The sequence below is a fragment of the Rousettus aegyptiacus genome, unplaced genomic scaffold (genome assembly GCF_014176215.1).
Source record: "Rousettus aegyptiacus isolate mRouAeg1 unplaced genomic scaffold, mRouAeg1.p scaffold_m13_p_7, whole genome shotgun sequence".
Lineage (NCBI taxonomy): Eukaryota > Metazoa > Chordata > Mammalia > Chiroptera > Pteropodidae > Rousettus > Rousettus aegyptiacus.
In genome coordinates, this window is record NW_023416310.1 from 111,993,112 (window position 1) to 112,007,348 (window position 14,237).

The window sequence follows — 14,237 nt, forward strand, 5'->3', positions numbered from 1 at the left end:
GGTCACAGGGTATGATTCTGTTATGTTCTTCTCAAATTGTCCAGAAATGTGCATTTCCCCAGGCCTGTTTTCTTCGTATGTCTCCAAGGACCCATGGGGAGCTTACACTTAATCTTATCTTTCCTGATTAGATGGTGTAGGCCAAACAAAACAAAATGAGTCTACCAGCATACGACTGTTGTCATGTAAACATAGGGTATTGAATTTCTTTTGTAAATGTGACTATTGACATTTAAAGACAATATATATTCAGCAAGATTTCTGAGGCCCCTTAGAAAGCTTTAACCTAGCAATTCCCAATCAGCTTCATGTCACAGTCACCCGTGGAACTGCTCATAATTTTTTTCCTTGAAAAAGTAATACTATTTCGTAATTCAAAAGACCCTAAAGGAGATTACTGAGCCGATGGTATGTGTTTTGGGTGTTGTAAAGCAGCCTCTGGCTGGTGACATTTTGGCTGCATAGTTCTTTGTCCCATGGGACTGCCCTGGGCACTGTGGGGTGTGGAGCAGCATTCCTGACCTCTAGCCTGGGTATCCCAGCACCCATCTCCAGTGGTGACAAACAGATGTCTCCAGGCAATGCAACATGTCCTCTGGGTGCACCAAATCAGTTCTCCTTGGGTGAGAATCATGGTGCTGTAGGAAGTTGTGCTGATGTGGGAGAATAGCTTTCTTCTTCGAAGATTCACATGGACACATGTTGGGGTGATAGATCATGGCGTCTGCAACTCCCCTGTGGTCTGGTGATAAGGATACATGCTCAGCCACCATACATGTGAGGGAGAAATGTGACAATTGGGCAAAGTGTTAACGTGGCAAATTACACAGTTGGAAGGCTCCATACCTTTCATACGTGTTAATTCTCATCTCTTGATTTTATTTGAAAAATTAAAAAGTGTGTATGTGGGAGAGGAAGAGTCCAGGGTACCCAAGGGCATTCATTGAAAACTCTTTTCCCAATCTTATCCCCCAACTCCTGTCCCCATCCCCCAGGGCACTCAGACAAGTGACCAACAGTCTTCCAGGGAGTTAGGCAGCTGTGAGGGCATGAGTTTAGGATATTCTTTAAACACATATGTTATACAATATTACACAGGTTTCCTTTACCCCCAAATTTTATTTTGAATTCCTCTCTAGTTGTCTGTATGAGTTATGTGGAACTTTGTTTTAAATGCTTTGTGATTGAGTCACTTTTCAGAAAATATATGCCTTGTTAAACCAATATCTAGAGAATGCTGCAGTTTCCACAACCATACATGTACAGTGACACGCATATGCAGTGACATGCTTAGTAGAGATGTGCGCGTGTTTCTGTTCTGGGATTAGAAAGTGCAAACAGAAATGTCAGCTTGACTAGTCTCTATGTTCCATATTTCACTTCTCCCAGATATTCTATCAAATCAAGGTTCCAGATCATTACAAAGTAAATTTTTCAATGACATTGTTACTGTCAATCTGTTAATTATAGGAAGTTTGAGGCCCTGGCTTCATGTTTCAACTGGCAAAGATCTGTACTTAACATTTTGTAAAGGACATCTCTGTTTTTATGGTCTCCTGGTATTTTTATGGATATATTATCATTTTTTAAATTAAACTTGACATACCCCATGGTCTGTGACTCAAAGTGTAAGAGAAGTCCCTGCACCATCTGTCCCTAGGCCTCGCTGTGCAGCCGCCTGCATTCCAGCCTCCAACACCTTGTGTGTGGGGCCCAGCCTGCCTTGTGCTCAGGAGCCGTTCACGGGGCCTGCGGAGGGCTCCTTCCTCAGTGTGGAGCCCTGGCCCTTCCAGCAGGGGCGGTGGCACGGGGCAGGAGGCCCTGGAGGTAATCAGCACTCTGCTGGTGGGCACAGAGCTCGTCTTCAGTTGTTAACTGGTATCTGTGATCAGTATCTGTTGATAACATCCTCTGGGATCACCAGTGCTGCCATGCAGGGGCTCGTACAGACTTCATATTGCACATGGGCACAACAGACCCCGGAAATCAATGGTCTGGGCAAGCCTAGTGCCTGGCATCTCGGTGCGCGCTCTCCTCCGCCTCCTGGGGCCACGTCGAGCTGGCAGGCACATTTCTGCACATGTGCGGCCGCCCGGTAGGCGTCGCTGTTTGGATAGGGACAAGCAGGTGGGACAGGGGACAGGAATGAGCTGTCAGGTGAAGGCTGAGGTGCAGCCCTCTGCCCTTCGCCCTTACTGGCTCCCCCTTGTTGACAAGTGTCCCTTCCCCAGCTTGTTCGCAGACTGAGGTATCCCTGTTGTGTGGTTTCAGAACCGGGTTTCCCCTTTCAAAGACATGATCTTCTGCTTCTCGGAGGAGGACTGGTCCCTTCTAGACCCCGCCCAGACTGGTTTCTACGGGGAGTTCATCATTGGAGAGGACTGCGGGGTCTCACTGCCGCCTGGTAGGGCTCCCCTCATCCTGAGACCAGGTGCCCATGTCTGACCTTGCTGTATACCCCTAGCCTTGATGGGAAGTCACCTGTACACAGTGGCCCCGAGGACACTTAGCAGATGGACCATCCTCTGTCCCTGTGCATGTAACTGAGGCTGACTGGTTGCTTCCCATACAAAACCAAGTATCACTTGTTCCCACCTCTGCTTAGCTCTGTCATTCCAACTCTGTTGCCTCTTCACTTCTGGCTCTAACCTCAGGGCCTGACAGCTGCCCCAAGCCCATGGCACCCGCCTTCCTTCCATGGTTATCACTGCCATCTCCCGTTAGGTGTCCTTCCAGCTCAGTGAGGACCGTGTGTTCTTTTTTGCAAACAGATGTCCCAGCTGCCCAGCTGGACCTCTCCCAGGAAGAGAATGAGCCACGCGTCCCAGAACTGCAGGACCCCCAGGAGAAGGGTGCTGCTCAGGCCTCTTACACAGGTGAGTAGATGCCAGGGAGCAGGGCAGGCTCGCTGCGGGGGACCTCCAGAGGCTCCAGTTTCCCTCACAGCGGACCCTGGTAGAATGGGGCTTGCCTTCTCCCCGACTTGTCACACAAAGGATGTGGGGTTTTCACTCCTCTGTGTGTGGGGATTGCACTTCCTCACCCGGGACCATGGCAGGTGGCAGTCTCCTATGCTGTTGGCAGCACCTGGTCTGTGCTGACTACCCTGTGGCGCCTCCACAGGTGAGGTCACATAGTGTCCACAGGTCAGGTGGGGAAGGAGCACTGGGCATGGTCCCTCTGCTGACCCCCCCATCCAGGCTTCCCACCATATCCTGCAGGTATGAGGACACAGGCATGGCTGCAGGGCCTGGCCAACAGCCCAGCAGCAGCGTTTTCTGGCCCTCCCTGGGCTCTCCATGTTACCATAACTGGAGTTTTTAACCACTATGATGCCTTGAGACGTCTGCTCCTTCATGGAGAAAGCTTTGTAGGGTGCCAGCAGCAGCCCCACACCTTTGCTCTGCCCCTCTGGGACCGACCTAGAGGTGACGCAGAGCCATCAGCTGTGGCTCCCTGTCCTCACCTGTAGCAAGCACACAGGGCCCCCCAGGGCAACAGGCTCTGTGCAGGCTGTTGTATGTGGCCGCTGTAAGGTGCACTGGGGCCTCTGGAGGTCCCCCACAGGAGTGGAAATGATCATAGTCCTGGCAGTCACATATTCAGTCAAGTTGACAGGGCACAGCTGGGACCTATGTGGATTCCACTGGCTTCAAAGCCCAGGCGGCCTGCAAAATTCATTCGCTCCACAAACACCTGAGGGATCCTGGTGCTGCCTTGGCCTGGCCAGGCATCTGTTAAGGTGCCTCCCAGTAGCACTGCAGCTGTAGGACAAACTGGCTTTTCCATTTTCTTCCCTGGGAAGACTTTGCAAGTCTCCAGCCATTCCAGGTCGAAGAAAGAAGAAAACGGGATGAGCTGCAGGTGCCCGAATCCCAAGCCTGTCAGCAGGTAGTGCTTGCTCAGAGCACCTGTCCAGGTGAGGAAGATCTGCAGGGCGTGCGGGTGTGCATGTCGTGTGTGCGTGTCCACACGTGTATGTGGATATGTGCTGTATATGTGTAGTGTGTGCTGTTGCAGATCACATGTGCATGTGCTGTATGTGTACATTGCACATGGGCGTGGATATGTGCCATGTGTGTGCAGTATGCCTGCCGTGGTGATCATGTGTGTGGTATGTGTACATGTGGTGTGTGTGTAGTGCCTTCTGTGGCAGATCACCTATCTGGTGTGTATGTGCATGTGGTGTGTGGGTATGTGCTATGTGTAGTGTGTTCTGTGGCAGACTGTGTGTATATGCGTGCATATGGAGTGTCCATGTGCAGCCATGTGTGTGTGGGTATGTGCTTTGTGGTGTGTGCTGTGGCAGATCCTATGTGTGTGTGCATGTGATGTGCATGTGCATCTGCACGTGTGAGTGTGATGTGTGTGTGCTGTCTCCTGTGGCAGATCACATGTGTGCATGTGCGCACATGCATGTGGGTGTATTGTGGCAGGTTGCATTGTGTGGTGTATATGTGTGCATGTGATGTGTACATGTACATGTGAGTGTGTACGTAGTATCTGCCGTGGTGGATCACGTGTGTGTGTGGTGTGTGGATAGTGTGTCTGGTGCTCATACATGTGTGCTGGTGGGGAGAGGAATTGAACTCTGAGGTTCCTGAACCCATCGCTCCCATGGGTTGTCAGCTGCTTGTGCTGGTCCCCTTTCCCAAGGTCTTTCTCAGCTGAGCCTCAGTCCGAAACCTTCCCCTCCTAGCTGCCCCATTGGGGGTTGGAGCTGGTGCTATCCAGTGTGGCTAGTCATGTGGAATATGTTTCTTCCCTGAGCATGGGAGGCCAGGGTCCTGGCCCAAATCTGGAAGCTAGCAGGGGTGTGGGATGCGGGAGCCAGGGGACTCTGCAGAGGGCCCCACCTGCCCCTATGGGGCAGCCGGCATTTGGACTCCAAGTCATGTTGGTGAAGGCCACCACCTCCAGTGGCAAAGACTAAAATGTGGCCATCTTCAGCATCTGTGGATTCTGGTGTTCTTCTAAACACCAAACTCAGGTCTAGTTCCCCCACTCCACTCTTTTTTTTTTTTTTCTATTAAAGAAATTCTTTTTTCAATTCCAGTTGGCATACAATAGTATATCTGGTTCTTACTTGAACCCACTCTGTCACAGATTTTCCACAGCTCTGCAGACTGACTCATGCACAACCTCTTTTACCTGAGATGCAAATATTTTGGAGGCAAGAGTGTCCTGGTAGTGTTGTAATTGTACCCAGGTTCGTGCAGGGCTTACTATCGTTTGTGTTTGCCGCATGTCGTGTGTAGACAAAAGGGATTTCATGTACGTATAAACCAACAGCAGACCCAGGAGGAGGGCTTCTCCCAAGCCTGAGGGGCCAGGCTCGGTGCCCGTCTCTGTCGGGTGTGACGGTGCCCACCACTCATGTGCACTCAGGCCTCTGGTCTGTGCCTTCCACCACACGCCTCATGTTCTCCCTCTCCTGGGCTCTGACACAACCTGCTCTGAAAAGGCAGGACACCAGGCTGCCCAAACACAGAGTGGGTGTGGGTTTTGGAGAACAAGCCTTGCTATTTGGGTAGTTCCTGCCCACTCTGACAGCGTGTCAGGGGTCCCTGTCCCTACCCTGGGGACTCACACAGGATGCCCCCACCCATCCCATCAGTGCCTGCCTGTGTGCACCGCTGCACTGAGAGGGATGCTCTTCGTGTTCATTTGTGTTTTCTCTGGGATTCGGGTGGTTTCTGTTGCTTGGACCTGTTTCTGGTTTTGCCTTTTCCCCTTCACACTGGATAAGCTCTACATATGTCCTTATCCCAAGTGCCAGGGCAAGGTCTTCATTTGACCTGTGCTGTGATCATAACCACCTCCCAAGACAGACGGCCTCACTGACGACACAGCAGCAGTCGTGGGTGGGGCAGCCAGGACAGAGACAATTCCTCTCAGGTGTGGGGATGGTGAGGCCAGGGTGCTGGCAGAGTCTGATGGCGAGGCCCTTACTGGCAGTAGCCTTCTCGCTGCATACGCACTCGGCAGTTTGTATGGGTTAGGAGGGCTCTGGTGTCTCTTCTCTTCAAGGATGCCCTTCCCAGCATGGGGCCCACCTGTAAGACACATCTTACCCTGATCACCTGCCAAAGGCCCTACCTACTGCCTCTGCACTGGGGATGAGGCCTTGGGCATGCACATTGTCGAGGGGGACATGGGCTGTCAGCCCATGATGAGTGCCGTGGCGTCTCTGTCTTGCAGCTGGGGCACCTGTGCTATGAAATCAAAGTTATAGGTCTCAATCCCTGACCTCTTGTTTGCACATAATTCCTCCATCTTTTTTTTTTTTAATTTTGTACCCTTCAGCACATAAATTTCTCTTTCATGTTTTTGCAATGTAAATACATTTATTCATCTCCTTTTTGCTTTTATGTCTTGCAAGAAATCCTCCTCCTAACATCAGTATACATTCTACGATGCTTTGTCATCCCATTTTTCCATACCTGCCTTCCTGTCTCCCTGCTTATCTGCTTGGCCCCTCCAGCCCACAGGGTGCCCTTCTGAACAGTTTGCTGCCAGTCTAGGTAGCACCCACTCCCCTGATGGGGCTCAGTTCCCCTGAAGCCTTGGGCAACTTTCTCTGTTTTAATTTATTTTTCTTGTAAAACAGACAGAAATCATAGCTGCTTTGTGGGGTTGTGCAGGATTACATGATTTAATGTACACAAGAGCACTCATACCCACAGCTCCATTCCCCATTCCCCAACTGTGGGACCTATCCCACCCCATACCCCCTCTGTACTCACCACTGCTGACTGAGAATCCCTGGCTTTCCTGCTCCTCTGATGTTCTGGGCACAGCTGCAAGCTAGCTGGTCTACTAGGCAACCTTCGGTGTTGCAGGGTTGGCTCATGACAGCACTGTTGGTTGTCTAGTCCCCCTTTTTCAGGAACTCTGCACCTGTTTTTGGTTGCTTCAGCCTATTTGATTGAGAGATGCTACCCCATACGTACTACAGTGATTTTCTCACAGTTCTGGAGGCTGAAAGTCTGAGCTCAAGGTGTCAGCATGGTGGGCTTTCCCTCCAGATGCACTTGCCTATAGAAGGCCGTGTCCTCCCCACTCCCACCCCACCCCTCCGGTACTCACAGGCCATCTCTACATGTTTATGTAAGGATGCCAGATGGATCAGGGCCCACCCTAAAGATCTCATTTTAGTCTAATTATCTCTTAGAAGAGCCTGACTCCAAATATAGTCACATTCTGAGGTTTTTGGGGTTAAGACTTAAACATAATATGGATTTTTAGGGAAAGCAATTCAGCCCTTAAAACCACCCTCTGCTCCCCCAAATTCATGTCTTTCTTACATGCAGAATACATTCATCCTTGCCCAATAGCTCCTAGTGCTGCAGCCTAGTTCAGCTTCAACCCTAAGTCCATAACTCAGCTAAATAATGTAGTCAGCTGTGGGTACATTCCTCTCCAGCTGTGGATCTGTGACCCCCAAGCATCAAAACAGTAGTCAGATGGGCACAGGACAACATTCCTTCCAAAAGGAACAGGTCCCTAAGGAGAAGGACTGCCTGCTGTAAGTAACGGACACCCAGCAGCTCCAAGCACACAGGCCTTGAGGGCTTCATACTGACCTCCTGGTTCAGTGCTGCCCACCTCTAAGCTGCCTTCAGGGTCACCTTCCTTTCCTCCCAGGACAATGTGTGTTTGCAGCCAGCAAGCACTGTGGGCCTTCTGTGGAACCCCAGACATCTGACCGCTGTTCTTAAGTACGTCCTATCTGTCCTTAGTCCAGTCTGGCAGCATTTCTGCTCACATAGGATTTTTTAAAACAAAACTAGCCTCCAATGGAGGTGACAGGACCAGGCAATGCAACAAGACTGTCCTCTGCGGCTGTCCCTGGTCACCCCATCCCCACTGCTGGTTGCTGATATGCTGGTCAGATGTAGTGGTCAGCCACACCTTTGGTGCTCTCTCGAGAATACTCGTTTTGTGTAGTGTGGCCAGACAGAAAATCTCAGATCTTCAGGTCTCACCTGCTCCCCAGTCCCCTCACCCTTGTCTTCTGATAGAAACCCCATGGGCCCTGGCATTGCCTGTGTCTGCTGCACTCTGGCTCCTGGGGCTTCCTGCCCTGCTGCTACCTGTCCAGCTCTGCCTCTCCTCAGGTTCCCAGACCTGCCAGAACAGTCTTTCCTGCAGAAATTAAGTCCAGAACAACCCCGTTGCTACCCCCTTTCCCCGCCCCCCCACGTTTTAGGCCCAGTCCCACACTTCAAACTAAAGAAATGATGGCCCAAGGGTAGCTGTGCCACGTGTGCTGGGCTTCAGGCTGGGACCTCAGGCCTTGCAGCCTGGCGACCCACCACCTCCTACTGTAGCCCTCTGACACCATGGATTTGGGGTCCATCAAGCCCACCTGGGGTTTCTAGGGGCTGCGTTGTGGCCTGGGCGGCACCGCTGACTTACATATCGCTTTCTTTCCTACAGCCAGAGGTAACACACCGTCCCCCACTAACCGCGTGGATGAGGAGGTGACCATCGAGATCGTCCTGTCCAGCTCTGGGGACGAGGACTCCCAGCTGGGCCCCTACTGCACTGACGAGCGGCGGAGCCCCGTGGAGCCGCAGCACGGCCTCTCCGTCCCGCCACAGAGTGCTCCAGTGGGGGGCGGAGTGCAAAGCTCTGGGAAGTCCTATGTGTGCCCGAACTGCGGAAAGGCCTTCCGCTGGAGGGTCAACTTTGTCCGCCACCTGCGCAGCCGCAGGGAGCAGAAGCTGCACGAGTGCTCGGTGTGTGGGGAGCTGTTCAGTGACAGCGAGGACCTGGACGGGCACTTGGAGGCCCATGAGGCCCAGAAACCTTTCCAGTGCGGCGCCTGCGGAAAGAGCTTCCGCCTCAATTCGCATCTGCTCTGCCACAGGCGGGTGCACCTGCCGCTGGGGGACAGCGAGCAGGGCCCTCCGGGGCCTGCGGGTGGGGGTCCGGACCCCGACGCGTTGCTGGCGGAGGGCCGAACGCGTCTGAGTGTCCAGTGCCGTGACTGCAGGAAGGTGTTCCAGCGGCCCGAACACCTGGCCCGGCATCGCAGCACCGCTCACAGGAAGGATGAGGGGCGGCCCTTCCGCTGCCGGTACTGCGTCAAAAGCTTCTCACACAACTCCGACCTCCTGCGCCACCAGCGCCTGCACATGAAGCGCCGCTCCAAGCAGGCACTGAACTCCTACTGAAAGGTCTCGGCCCACCCGCAAGAAGCACAGACCCAGGACTGACCTTGTTCTCCTAACCCTGCACTCTCAGGTAGAAATGAGATAGTGGCCAACCGAGCTCTCTTCTGCCCAGGAAAGAGGAAGGGGCTGTCGCCACCAGCTTTAATACCCTGTTTCCAGTGGGAGAGAACCCGGCCCAGGGCTCCCCTGAGCGGGCAGAGGGTCGCGATGACCCCTCGGCATCTGCTGCTTGCCGGACTTACCACACTCCATTCCGAGGTTCCAGGATAACTGCACTTGCCTCTGACGACCAGGAGCTGTGCTGGGGTGCTGGGCAGAGCAGGGTGGGGAGGCAGCAGTGCAGGTGGGGATAGGGTGGAGCACAACAAGCCTGTGGTCATCGGTGGTCCCAGTTCCTGTCACCCCCTCCGGCCCAAGGAGCACCTGCAATTACCAGGCGGACCTTCATGGGCAAGCCATGTGAAGGGAAGTGTATCACACCCTTTAGTTGTGATGGTGGCTGCTTGTTAGGGGTCCTGAGCTCACCCAGAGCGATACCCACATTTTAAACAGTATGTTATACCCCCTGCCCAGATGTTAGTACCTAAATGTGGGCTGGGAGCACAGTTGTCATCACTTGAAAGGCACTTAAGTTGTGTGGGGTCTGAGAGTTCAGCCTGGGGATGAGGAATTCTGTCAGGGAGTGAGCCTCCTGTGAGGGCAAGCTGTGTGTGTCTGTTAACCTAGCCTGTGGTTCTGCCCATTCATCAGGGCTGCTTCAAAAAAGTACCCAAAACATAGTGGCTCAGAACAACAAAACACCTTGAGAACTGAGGCTGAAAGTCCATGGTCGAGGGCAGATTGATTCCCTGTGGAGAGGAGCTATCTGTCTGCGCTTTGCCCCAGCTTTTGGTGGTTGCTGGCACCTGATGATTTTCCTTGTAGAGGTGTCACCTCCCCCCCACCCCCAACCTTCATCTTCATGTGATATCCTTGTGGTTGTGTCTGTCCCTAAGTTCTCCCTTTTTGTAGGGATACCAGCCACATGGGGTCAGGCCCCCAGCCTGCTGCTTAGCCAACCAGTCACATCTACAGTGACCGAATGAATACCTAGGGAGAGCTGTGTGTTCTGACATCCTGGGATTAGGGTGCACATGGGTCTGGTGGGAGGGAACACCATTCTACCCGTAGCCACAGGCAGCCTTGGGACATGGCTTTTCTCCCCAGCTGGCAGATGCATCCACACAGACAGGGTGCCTGCCCTCACCCCACCCAAGCCGCCGCTTCCAGGCCAGGAGTCCTCGCCACGGTAGTGTTGCAGCTTGTGGCTTGGACCTCCAGACCGGGGGTGACTGTTGGCAGTGGAACCTCCAGCAGTGGGAGCTGTGGTCTCACTGGCAGGCAACGTTGGCAGACATCAGGGTTCCTCATCACTTATGTCATTGTCACATTGAGACACCACTGCTACAAACCCAGTGGAAGAGCCACAAGATTGTATAATTCCGATTACTGTACCTGTGTAGATGCAGCTACACACTCAGGAGCAGTAAATGCAATAAAACTGGTCAAACCCTGAACAAGAAAGATGGTGGGGCTCTGTTTTTAAATAGTTTGCCTCTTGTATTGATCCACCAGGAAAAGGGGAAAAAACACATCTTCAAGTCCAAGGGAGGGGAGAATTACAAACAGAAGGCAGGTTTCACATTTGTGCCTCCCGCTGTGCTCGCCTAAGTGTCCAGCGACAGGAAGCACCCCCCTACCCCCACCCAACACACATTCAGACATTTGTCTAAAGGAAGAACATTGTTCTCCTTACCTGATGTGTCTTACCTGTAAAGTCAAATCCTAAATAAGACACAAGGGAATGGAAGGGAATTGAAATCCAGGAGGAGGCCAGGCATCTTGAGTCTCTACCAGACACAGTGGGAAGCCCCCTGTTCACTGACCCAAAACACCCAGCCACCCACCTAATCAGGTCATAAGGCCCCTCTGTTCGGAAGGCCTTCTGGGTGATGTAGCTCAAATCCCAGTTCATCTGTGTAGATGCAACCAGTGGGGTTACCTGCCCTGGGGAGGGCTCCATACACCATGACAGCTGACCACTTGCTCCCTCCCTGGGCCTGGGCAGGCAGCTGAGCCGTGTCTCTGCCTTGCCATGGTGGGAGAGACTGCACACCTGAGAAGAATCTCCCTGTTCTTGAGTCACTAGCATGGTAAACTCAGATCCACAAAAACACACCGAATCAATGTTCACATTAGACACCACTTTAGGTGAAAAGTGTGTGCGGCACAGCTGAGAGACGGTCAGTTGTCCTGACGAGAGCTTAAGGTGTCAAGATGCTGCAAATGGCCTCTGGGTGTCAGACAGCCTTGTGACACTTAAGGCCTCGGATAGGTAGCTCTGGTCACCCGATCTGATCTGATCCCTATCTGGAGGAGAAGAAATCACTACTTCTCTACACTGGGACGGGGGGTGGGTTGTACCCCTGGTCACACCACAGCTGCTTCACCCATGTATCCTCAGTCCCCCAACCTCTCTCCCCAAATGCATGAGATGACCAGTGGTGGGAAGGTCCCTTGCCATTTCTAAGTCACAACTGGCACAAATGAAAGAGAAGTGCAAGTTCACACCTGCCTGGAGATTGGGTCATGTCACTCCTGTCCCATGAATTGGTTGCCCCTCTCTGCTAAAGGCAAAATTGGATGAGGCACGAGCACTTCTGCTTGCAGTGTAACTGAGGGATGCCGTGATGCTTCCATTGCTACGTTTTGTCAAAATATGGAGGGCCTGGGAACCTGCCATGAACATGCTGAAGGCCAGAGCAGACACCACTGGCAGTTGCGGTAAGTCGACCCACCTCTCTCAAGTTGAATCAGAGCCCCTTTGAAGGTGTCTGTGTGCTCTTTAAAGAGATGGGCCTGCCTCTGGCCACCAACAGTAAATTAAGAGTGAGATTTCTGGGTATTTTGAAGTTTTCCCAGAAGAAGATCTGGAGTGGGAAAGAGTATAAGCTCATGTGGAAATTGTACCAGCACTTTGCATTGTCAGCAAACGATGACCTGTTCGGTTTGGTGTGGGGTGCAGGGAGTGCTGGGCCAAGTTCATCTGCATCTCCCTTTTGGCCATTTTTTTTTTTTCTTTTCTTTTTCATTCTTTTTTTTTTTTTTTTAAGGCGAGGCAACCCTTGGTTGACCACAGATTGCAAGGACCTTGTCAGCTTACAATCCTCTTATTTTAAAAAGTTTTTTATGCCTACAGCACCTGGTCTTCCTAGGTGGTCTCCCATCCAAGTACTAACCAGGCCCAACCCTGTTTAGCTTCTGAGATTGGGCTTGTTCAAGGTAACATGGTTGTAGACTTGGCCATTTTTCTATTCTGGCTTGGCTGATCTCAGGATATTCTGGATGATCGGAAATTTCACTAGCAACTTCCTTTAACTATCTGTGAGCAAGAAGCCAAAACTGCCCAGGTGTGCAGCTACCAAATCTGTAGAAGTAGAACCAAGTGCTCCAGCAAGGATGACACAAGATGGGAGTACTTGGCCCCAGCCTCCAGAAGGCAATATTGGGTCCTGGTGTGGGGGTCTCATGTAGCTGCTGCTGGTGTCTGGCTTGTACACACTCTGTTCTGTGAGAGAGTGCTTGGTAGGTGGGCAGTCTGGGGCTCAGGGAAGAGAGAGAGCACAGATCCCTATTCTGGTAGAGGTGCCTGGTGCACCTGTCTCAGCACCTCTCCACTGCTGGTCACTAGCGACGAGACCTCACTGTGTTCCTCTGAGGTCAGCTTAGTGTCTGATACACAGTGGGACCATGATGTGTGCCATATGAGATACCATGTTACCTCTGTCCTCCTGAGATGGTCAACTCCCAATGGAGCAGGGCCTTGGGAATGAGCTTGGCTGGGTGCCGAGCACAGCCTGACACTGATGCTGACACCACCTGGATGTCCAGCATTCAGCTCCACCCTGACACTGACAACTGAGCTGGCATTTGGTTCCCCAGGTAAAGGGCAAAGGCCTACACCAGGGGTCTTGCTTCAGACCAGTCACACCTCCACCGGGTTGGGTCCACATAGGGGCTTCGAAGGACCCTCAGATTTGATTATACACTAGAATGACTTCCAGTAACTCACTGGAAGTATTATCCTTATGATTCACTTTTGTGACAAAGGATGCAACTGAGGAACAGCAGAAAGGAAGGGATGCACTGGGCGAGGTCTGGGGGGTCTGTGCAGAGCCATCCCCTCCCAGTCCCCCACCACACCTACAACCAGCAACCACCGGAGCTGAGCTGAGCTGTCTCAAGTTCTTATGAGGGCTTTGTTAGGGTACCCCATGCTCATCCCCATCTGCAGCCCCCTCTTCTTTCCTCTAGCCCCCAGAGGTTGGCCTGGTGTAAAGTCCCACGTTCTCATCGCACACATGGTCTTTCTGGTGACCGGCTCCACTGCCCCCCCGAACCACCACCTCAACATGACAAAGACCCTCCTGACACTCGGGAAATTCCAAGCGTTCTTGAAGTTTTGTGGCAGGACCCAGACCAAGCCTAGGGTCTTGCCTGCCTCCTTCAGAGAGGTCTTGTGCGTCTGCCACACTTGGCCCCAGAGCTAAGCTGTGGCCCTCCAGGGCAGGCCGCAGCCCACTAGGGTGCCTTCACTTAAGAGATGAGTAGGAGTGGCATCAGGATCCCTCCCCCCAGAGCCACTAAAATGAAAAGCAGCCTTGAGCAATAGCTTCGAAGTAGTGAAGAAGTTTTGTAGTTTAAAACTTCCTGCTAAAGCGAAAAATAAAGGAGAGAGGAAAAGTCCCCGACATAGGCCTGTGAAGGATAGCTGGTGTGACCCAGGAGTCACCTTGCTTCATTATACAATCATTACAATAAATTAGCATTACCGTTAAGGCTGTACTCGTCACCTGTCTGACACCATGACAGTTCCAAAAAGCCCAAACATGGCAAGAAAATTCCACTAGGCCACGCTCACCAGGGGTTTGCTGCGATGGGGGCAATTTTCCATGAGCCCCCTCCCTGCTGCTCCCATGTGAAATCTTCCCGATGCTGCAGCATAGATAGCTCTTC

General features: G+C 52.4%; 1 protein-coding gene across 3 annotated transcripts in view; it reads left to right on the forward strand.

Annotated features, from left to right (window-relative positions):
- ZNF496 (zinc finger protein 496) overlaps positions 1-10,745 on the forward strand; it is a 35,104-nt gene extending 24,359 nt beyond the window's left edge. For all 3 annotated transcript variants that reach the window (XM_036224494.1, XM_036224493.1, XM_036224495.1), the window contains exons 7-10: positions 2,272-2,404; positions 2,772-2,876; positions 3,806-3,919; positions 8,443-10,745. In XM_036224494.1, the coding sequence (XP_036080387.1) occupies positions 2,272-2,404; positions 2,772-2,876; positions 3,806-3,919; positions 8,443-9,182 (1,092 nt within the window). In that variant the 3' untranslated portion in view covers positions 9,183-10,745. The remainder of the gene's footprint in view (positions 1-2,271; positions 2,405-2,771; positions 2,877-3,805; positions 3,920-8,442) is intronic.
- Positions 10,746-14,237: the final 3,492 nt, after the last annotated feature.